This window comes from Rosa chinensis, chromosome 4 (genome assembly GCF_002994745.2).
Source record: "Rosa chinensis cultivar Old Blush chromosome 4, RchiOBHm-V2, whole genome shotgun sequence".
NCBI lineage: Eukaryota > Viridiplantae > Streptophyta > Magnoliopsida > Rosales > Rosaceae > Rosa > Rosa chinensis.
Genome location: NC_037091.1, coordinates 62,218,055 through 62,227,505, shown reverse-complemented (window position 1 = coordinate 62,227,505; position 9,451 = coordinate 62,218,055). Strand labels below are relative to the sequence as shown.

General features: G+C 39.9%; 1 protein-coding gene across 1 annotated transcript; it reads left to right on the top strand.

Annotated features, from left to right (window-relative positions):
- The first annotated feature begins 6,165 nt into the window (after positions 1-6,165).
- Positions 6,166-7,169, top strand: LOC112200091 (glutathione S-transferase U10). The gene is made up of 2 exons (XM_024341107.2): positions 6,166-6,536; positions 6,654-7,169. The coding sequence occupies exons 1-2, from the start codon at positions 6,207-6,209 to the stop codon at positions 7,002-7,004; spliced, it is 681 nt and encodes a 226-aa protein (XP_024196875.1). The 5' UTR covers positions 6,166-6,206; the 3' UTR covers positions 7,005-7,169.
- The last annotated feature ends 2,282 nt before the right edge of the window (positions 7,170-9,451 follow it).

The window sequence follows — 9,451 nt, the reverse complement described above, 5'->3', positions numbered from 1 at the left end:
AGGATTTTTGGCTAGTTCTTAATTAGGCTCTGTATGATTAATCAAATAGATTGAATGTGAGAAAGTTGACGTGTTTGAGGTTCTTGCTAACAGCTCTAATACTCTATCTTTTTGATAAAATGGAAGCATACCAATAGTATGTCCCGGTTCATAGATCAAGAATAATACATAAGACTACTCTAATAATACATTTCTGCTCAGAGTAGTCTATGCCACATAAAAACACCTCGCCTTGCAGGCAATATATTCTACCTAACCTTATACGCCGAGCACGCAATTGTGGTACGCTAAAGCTAAGTACTTCTACAAGACTCATAGGGACATTCTTACTTGCATAGACAATCAAACTAGGAACACCCACTAAACAACTATGGGTTCCTTCCCCTTAGACAGGTTAGGACCATTGACAACCTCAACTAGGGTGAATTCCGACAAACCATTCACCAACTTCTCGTATTTTCTTGGAGACTTGCTCTTCTTCGATGGGGACTTCTTCATAGGAGAAGTTTGAACAACCTTGAGCTCCTTAATTGGCCTTATTTTTTGTACCTTTCGGCCTACCTCTCTTCTTATACACCTTCTTAACCGGTTTCACGTTACTCAAACCCATGGTCATAGCATCCAGGTTAGTTCTTCCAACTGCCAAGCTCAATCTCATCTTCTTTGGAGAAATCCCATCCTCCTCTACACGCTTACAACGCATTCCACAACTAGGAGAAGTCACTGCATGATTTGGTGCATGTTCTGTCAAACTGTCTATTCCAACTGCCCCCTTACCTGAGCCATTAGACTTTGGATCACTACCACAGTCCACCTCATCAGCATTTGAATCTATCTGCACCCCAGAACTGCCCTCTCCACTACCAACAGAAGGTCGCCGGCATATCTCCTTTCTCACCTTAGGCTTAGCAACTAGCATAAACCTCTCCAAACCAACCTGGGGGGGTATTCTGTGCCCCAAAGACCAACACCAGCCCAACATGCGGTACCACATCTACCTGATTTAGGGCACACCCCAGAATCCAACGTGCTGAGGGAGTATCAATTTGCAGCTTTGCCGGGCAATGGAGTTCCAGAACATGGAAAATCGACATGAGTGATTAGTCCACAATCCCTGCATCTACCATAGAGATTCTTGCAAAAGAAATCCAAATCCACAACAATACCATCATCTACGGTAAAGCTATGTCGAAAGATGATAGGTTTCAATAGGTCCAGTTCAACTCAGATTAGGATTCTTCGTGCATCAAACTCTGTGGTGTCCTTTTGAACATAACGACCCATTGCACTGCCAATCCTTCGAAGATAGCGATCAGTATGAAAATCTGGCTGTAGTCCACGCACCTTGATTGTTAGCCAAATAGCCACCTCAAGGATAAGGGGCACAAGTAATAGTATAGGGATTTAAGAAAGGTTGTCGAACCCACGAGAATTTGATTCCTTTCACTAGCTAGGGTGTGAACCTAAGGAGAGCTAGAATATGCAAATATACAATCACATGCAAACCTAAATTCATAAGGAAATCTAGGCTCATGGTGAGTATATGTAAGATGGAGTAGTGCTTTGATTTTGGTTTTTGAAGATAGTTTTGAATTGAAAACAACTAGATGCTGAAATGTAAACTAAATTACTCTAAACTAAACTAGTGATCAAATGGATGAAAGTTAGGATTTAGATTGTCTACCACTAACCTCTCTTGCAAGTATTGATGCATTTCAATATGAATGATGCTAAATTAATTAATTTATTTCTCTCCTTGCATCCCTCTCGGGTATGACAAGAGACATGATCCTTTTGTGATATCAAGCAACCCCTCTCGGGTGTAGTAATTAACTACTTAAATCATGCATTTCAATCTAGTTAGGTATCTAAGGCATAAAGTTTGGAGATGAAGAAATCATGCAAACTAACCAAGCTTATCTCTAAGTGATTGTAATTCACAACCCCTACATACACACCTAGTGTGCTTTCATGCTTTAACATTCAAAAGTTATCAATCTCTAAACATTATATCATGACATGGCAAACACACATACTCAAAGTGGTAAAGTCTAAGCATATGCATTCAACTCTTGAACTATCAAGTAGGCATGTTAAAGAAAATTGCATAACATCATATTATAGCATCAATCCATACAAGATTGGCTAGGGTTTTCAACCCTAGCCCCAACAAAGTAACTACTCACTCATATTCATACAAATTAACACCAAATCTAAAATACATCAAGGAAAATTAAGGAGTTTAAGGAAAGAGTGAACTAGTTGAAGCTTGACAAATTGATGACTAGCTCCTCCATGGTTTTCCTTCTTCAATGCCCTTAGATCCTCCTTGATGGTGGAATGAATGGATTATGAACCTGGTGATGTTGATGATGAATGGAATGGTGATGAAGATATGATGCTTCTTTGGCTAATTTTGAGTGGTAGTGATGGAGTTTATGGTGGTGGAAGATGGTAGTTGTGGTGGTGGTGATGGAGGAGATGGAGTAGTAAGGGGATTATGGATATTATGGGTTTGGATTTTGGGAGGTGGATATGGAGTTTTTAAGAATGAGATGAAGAGAGAAAGAAGATGTAATGGGGTGGAATGGGTGGTGCCTTAAGAGTGTGATGAAAGGATGTTTATATAGAGAAGAGAGAGAGAAGTAAAATGATGAATGTAAATAAAAAGGAGCAGCTTAAGCATTGTAAGAAGCATGGAGGTGGAGTATGAGAGTGGTAATGGATCCTAAAAACAAGGGAAAAGAGTATAGAAGAGATGGGGTAAAAAGAGGGAAGTAATGATGAGCTATTAGAGTGTAGAGTATAAAAAGATGACTTAGGAGAACAGATGAGCAGCTAGCTCTCTTTATTGTGCATGGGAAACTTGAAATTGAAGAGTGTTGGGGTAGTTTTGAGTCACCAAAGTCAATGACAAGCATGGAGAGAACCCTTTGCACCATGCCTATTATTCAAATGACAATATGATGGATTAATCTTGTCATAATCTTGTAGGATTCTTCTAGAACTCTCCTTGAGAATTGCAGCAACATAACCCTTCCAAAAATGTACAACAAATCCGTCCAAAATGGATTCTCAGCCAAGTTACCCTTATTCAACTAGGATTTATTTTCTACTTCCGAAGCTTCATCCAATTGAATCTCCACCGAGACTTCGAAATTGGCCTTCGAATTCTTCATACCAAATATTCCTCGATAAGTATAGATCATCCTGGTAAAATTTCAGAGCTTATTTCACCGTAATTTGGCCGTAAATGCTGCCGGAATCCGTACAGGTCCGGTTTGGCCGTTTTCATCTTTTAGTCAGAAACTTGGACCAATCTTTTGAAGGTCTTCCACTCCGAACTAACTTTTATACTCTTCATAAGAAATGATCTTTAAGATTTCTAGAATGGATATGAAAAGTTTCAACTCATTTGGAGTTCGTTTGATTAGGCTTCCGACCCTCTTTCCTTGTCTATCTCGCTTTCTCCTAGCCGGAGTAAGAAAATGCGCTAAGGTTGACTTTTTAGTCATTTCCATGCTTCTCCATCATTTCCTAGCATGAGAAGGAAAACATAATAAATATATATAAATAAACACAAAGGTTAAGCAAAAGTACAAGTTTAAGAGAATAATGGAATTGGATTAGTCAACATTAAATTGGACTTTAGAATAAGTAATTTCCATGTTTTAGGGTACAAATATGTATATGAATTATGATCCAACATTGATCCAGAAACCTAGGGTGGTAAGTGGTACGTCTTTGATCGCACCAACCCCATCATATGGTGCCAAAACCACCGGAGCTCTGTCGAAACCCCACGGACCACCCCGGAGAATGCGGCTACGATCAGTTGGGTCCAACAAGGTAAAGAGGAAGCGATCTTCATGCTCTTGAATGGTGTAGCGGCCATTTAACCGCCATGCTCACTGGAACATCCCCATAAAAGATCTCTTATTGAAAGCTTTGGCTGTCAAAAGTTTCCCAACAAGGTATGTCTGAGAGCGACGTAATCCTTCACCATGAGTAGGTAGCAGATCCATCGGCCGGAGTGCATCCGCCAGTCCCAGGGATGCAGCCAGGCGCACGGCCATCTCATCGACGTCCTCCATGCAGTCCGAAAGTAGGGTTTTTGTGAGATAGGGTTTTCCTCTCTCTCGCGTGTGTGCAGCTATGGTTTAGCGAAAGAAAAATAAATTGATTGCATTTTATTTGATTAGCTCTAATGCTCTATCACTTGTGTATCATATGTTAATTAGTCTCCACACTCGCAACTACTTCAGTATAACAAGATGTTTTTGGCATAAATAAGGTCAAATTGAAATCAGAAGAGAAAACACAATTTTGTTAAAAAACGTGGTTTTTGTGATTTCTCTAAAATCAGTGAAATATGTCTCAGCCATCGAAAATCCACTAAATAACTCGCAAAGTAATGATTTAAAATTTTTAAACGACACGCACTAGGCGTAGGAGATTTTGAGCTTGATTTTTAAAAATTTCATAGAGCATATGAATTTATGATATTTTAAAAATCCTTATGATGTTATAGGATTTATAAGTTCTTACAAAGTCATTACGATGCTATAAAAATAAAGGGACGGGTGGTAGACGTACTCTTCGCCTACGAGTTTGAGGGTGGGTCTTGTGCCCTACAACTTCTACCTTCGAGGAACTAATACAGCCTAATCCCTTATATGTTAAAAGAAAAAAAAAATTATCCACAAAGTCAAAAAATGAAAAATTTAATTGTTTAAAGGTCATTATGATAAATATACTTTTCTTCATCACCAACTATGTAGCGTTGAATGGCAGTCCTAAACCCTAGTCGCCCCGATTTCTGGGTTCTCCAATGGAGGTCGACTCCGGCCTTGCCCCTAAGTGGAGCCTTCATCTCCATACTTTGTGGCTTCTCTTCAGCCCTGCAACGCCGTTTGATTTCGGCGAACACCCAACCAAAGCAACCTCGTTATCAGAATGGATCTCTCGACCATGAACCCGGACCTTCTCATGGGGATTATCGATGGAGATCTGGCCTCCGGTATTGGGGCTTTGAAGCCTTCAGACGCCGGTTTGCAGGGCAGGTTTCATCGGGTCGGCTCTGACCAAGTCGAGCGAGGCTAAAGGATGATAGGTTGGAATTGCATGGGATGTCCAGATCTGGTGGGTTGTTTCAGCCATGGCAGAAGCAATTTCTCTATGCTCGAAGCAAGGCAACGTGGGGGGGTCGACTCCGAGTTGCTGAGATGGTGGTTTCGAGGGGTTGTCCAATTTGGATCAGTGCTGGTATTGTGGGTCGGGAGCAGTTTGATGCGATGACGATGGCTGCAGAAACACAGGCGGTGGTCACCGTGCAAGCTGAGGGGTTGCAAGCGGCGATAACATTGGTGGTCGCGGCCTTGATTGACGGAGAAGTGGTGCCCAAGTACGGGGTGCACAGATCAGTTGCGAAGCCCAACTTCAAGTGGGTGCCCAATTCATTTCTGTGGCCTAAATCAAATCGGCTGCTTTGGGTGTCCAAAGCTGTTTTAGGGCTTGCCTGTAGTGGGGTGACCAAAACAGGTTGGTGGCCCATCTCAATTTGGAGGCCAAAATCGGTGTGGATGCTGCAGTCCAATGAGCTTTGGGTGTCTGCAGTCTTCTGGACTTGGGCTTGTCCACAGACCACACTAATGGGCTATAAGTCTATGTGATTTCGTATGTGGGATCTAGGAGGATTGCTAATTGCCATTGTTTTCTTTATGTTTTGGGATGGGTCTATGTACTATGTTTATTTTCATAGTTTTATAGGTTCATTCTTAATAAGTGTGCACTGGTTGTCTAATGAGTGGTGTTAGCATACCACGTCCTAAACTTGACCTTGAGTTTGGTAAGAAAAGGTATGTATCTGTATTATTCTGACTTGAGATGAATGAATTTCTTGGTTAAAAAAAAACCTATATAACGTTGAATTATGTTTTAGAAGAGAAAAATGATATTTTTCGTTTGACACGCATGTTTGTACAAGTCTCAGTCAAAATAGGCCTCTTTGTCTGCCAAATAGGTTTTATATATATATATATGCCAATGGCCATGGGTAAGCTGACCTCAGCCATGATGTCAATCTTGTTAGACATAGTTTACGCGCGACGACCTTGGTAGGGAGCAATTCATGTATATATTAACCTCTACACACCACAGGAGTATTGCACCGATTCACAGAGAGAGCTAGATAGCTAGAATCGAATATGGCTCATGAGCGAAATGATCACCAGGTTGTAATCTACGGATCATGGATTAGTTCATTTACTGCGAGGGTGAAGATAGCCCTAAAACTTAAGGGCATAGATTACGAGTATGTGGAGGAAGATATCACAAACAAGAGTCAGATGATGCTGAACTACAATCCCATCCATAAGAAGGTACCTATTCTTGTTCATCAAGGCAGACCGATCGTTGAGTCACAAGTCATCCTCGAATATATCGATGAGAATTGGAGCCACGCCCCCAAACTGTTGCCCGAGGATCCTTATGAAAAAGCCAAAATCCGCTTCTGGGCTAAATTCTTTGATGAGAAGGTGAGTACGTGGATTTAAATTACACTACTTTTATAGTTCTGCTCCATTGACTGTGTTTTATAAGACTATGCAGGCATGATACTAACATACTAACAAAATGATGATATATGTTATCAGATAATACCGGTAATACAGGCGATTTTGAGGTCTAAGTCAGGGGAAGAGAGAGAGAATCTGATTCAAGAGTTGAGCGAAGTGATTCAGGTTTTTGAAGAAGGGATGAAGAGAGATTATGGAGAGAAACCACCCTTGTTCAATGGAGATTCGTTGGGGTTTCTCGGCATCGTGGTCAGCGCATATGTGTGCAGCTACAAGCCAATTCATGAGGCTTTTGCTACGATTCTTTTAGCCGAAAAGAACCCTGCATTTTTCTCATGGGTGAATGAGCTCCTAGAGCATCCTCTTATAAAGGAGACGCAGCCACCTCATGACAGACTGGTAGCTAGGTTCAAGTCTCTTCAAACTTGATCTTGGTTGAACCTTGACGGCTTGATGCCCATGATGATATGAATAATCTTGGCAGATTTGTCTTTTTGGCCCCAAGCAGAGTTTCTATATATATTCGGTTTGTGACTTGAGTTCATGTAGAAAGTCATTCGAAATGAATAAGACAATATACATTCGGTTTGTGAAATGAATAAGACAATATATATTCGGTTTGTGACTTAAGTCCATGTAGAAAGTCATTTGAAATGAATAAGACAATATATATACAGTTGACCGACTCTTACAAGCATCCAATGATCCAATGATGCTAGTGAATCAAAAACACAACCTTGATTTAAAAAAAAAAAAAAAAAAAAAAAAACCTCTTTAGTCCATCACACCCCTACATACATCAGTGAGAATCAAAATCATTACCTTTACAATGTTAGAATTATAACTTACCAACATGTCACAGCTCACCGACAAAACACAATATTAATTGTGCCACAGATAATTTAATAACTGAAGATCAAAACGTTAAGGTTCGATCCCTCTGATTTTTTTCAAACACAAGTTGGCATGCCTGGATTTAGTTTTGCCAATGATGTTGTGTACTGGCAGAGTCAAGTTCTCAGATAATTTAAGTCTTTCTTCGTTAGTTGATGTCAGGTTTTAGTGCAAGCTATGTCGAAAGCCTAAAAACAAACATATCGTAAGACTTTCCGGGAGTGACATTTAATAAGGCTAGGAAATAGTGGGTAGAACTGAGAATGGAGCAGGCTTTTTGGTACAAAGGTGACCCAACTTGAGACGGAAAATGGAGCATGAGCAATGTGAGGTTGTGCTCTTTGGAAGATGGGCTGTCGTTTTAGCGTCAGAATCAAGATAACCCTCAAACTGAAGGCCTGAAGGGAATAGAGTATCGAGTATGTAGAGGAAGATAAAACAAAACAAAGTCAGATCAGTTACAATCATGTTCAGAGAGAGGTTCCAGTTCTTAGGGGTGTGCAAAATATGGTACAAACCGGCCAAAACCGACCGATAAATATGGTTTGGTTAAGGTTTTTTAACTTCAAAAATTGAAAATCGGTTCAATATCGAACCAAACCATTTATGAACTGGGTTGGTTTGGTTTCTCTTGTACTTAAACTGCGGAACCCAAACCGACCGGTATGTATAAAATATAAGAGAAAAAGTTTATATATATATATATATACACACACACACATAATAAATATATATTCATTTGTTCTAAAGCTCCAGTTATAACTTTATTCTCAAATGATATACTATCATATTGAATTCAAGGCCTAAAACCTTAGTATATAATCGCTACAATTTTTTTGATCCTTTCATATCACATCTCTGATCTCTCAATCTCTCATTCTTTGACCTTTAATATTATCATATTAAGCTAGTATTGATGGCTAAGTCGTTAAATAAGTGAATCACTTTGAATCTAATTTAGGTTTTAGTTTTAGACTATATGTTTTGGATTTTAATTATTGAATTTTAAATTTAGATAATTTAACATAATTTCAATTCTTGAGATTGAATTTTTACTATGAATTTTTTCATAAATAGCATGTTAATATTATATAGGTGAAAACCGCCTAACCGACCAAACCAAACCATCTTTAATTGGATTGGATTGGGTCGGATTGAGCTTATTTTTTTTGATGACCAGTTTTCCAAAATGCCTCAACCGCTTACTTTGATATAGAAACGGTTTGGAGTCAAAACCGATCCAACCCAATCCGTGTGCAGCCCTACTAGTTCTTGTTCATAAAGGAAGGTCCATCGCAGAATCACTTGTCGTCATCGAATACATCAATCAGATCTGGACAGGAACTCACAGGCTGTTGCCGGAGGATATTGGGCAAAATTTTACGATGGGAAGGAACAGTGGGTTTGACATTTTTACTCGGTATTCCGTTCAAATGCTCAAGTTGCTAACCACTCAGCAGTACAGATGATTATGAGTTCCAAAGCAAAAGACAGGGAGAACCCCATGACTCACTTGATTGATGCGTTTGAAGAAGGGATCCAGAAAGATTCTGAGAAGCCACCCCTCGTTGAGGGATAATGGGAGATTCCGATAATTGCATCCTGCTCAGCTCGTGCGCTTGCAACCATAAGGCTGTTAATGAGGCTGTTACACGCTGAAAGGAACCCTGCATTTTTGTAGCTCGATGATCTAGTAGACCCCATGAAAGAGACCTTCTGAGATCACGACAATGCATTTTTCCAGTAGGATCACAATCGAGGCAGGTAAAGCAATACTGGTTGTATAACACCACAGACCACTAGATGTTGCATACCTTTATTGCATTAATGAAATTAAACTTGCACAACATTCTAAATGATTCTTATTTTTCCGGGTAATGAGAACAATGCATCTCTAAATCTTCCTTACAAAACAGGGGAAATGATTACCAGCTAGTTGCTTTGTGTAAGTTGTGGCAATACGGGGCTTGTGAAGCCAAGCA

Excerpts from the sequence above, each read along its gene's own strand:
- LOC112200091 (XM_024341107.2), top strand. The coding sequence starts at position 6,207 with ATGGCTCATGAGCGAAATGATCACCAGGTTGTAATCTACGGATCATGG. Across the intron at positions 6,537-6,653 it reads CTAAATTCTTTGATGAGAAG|ATAATACCGGTAATACAGGC; the intron begins GTGAGTACGTGG and ends ATATGTTATCAG.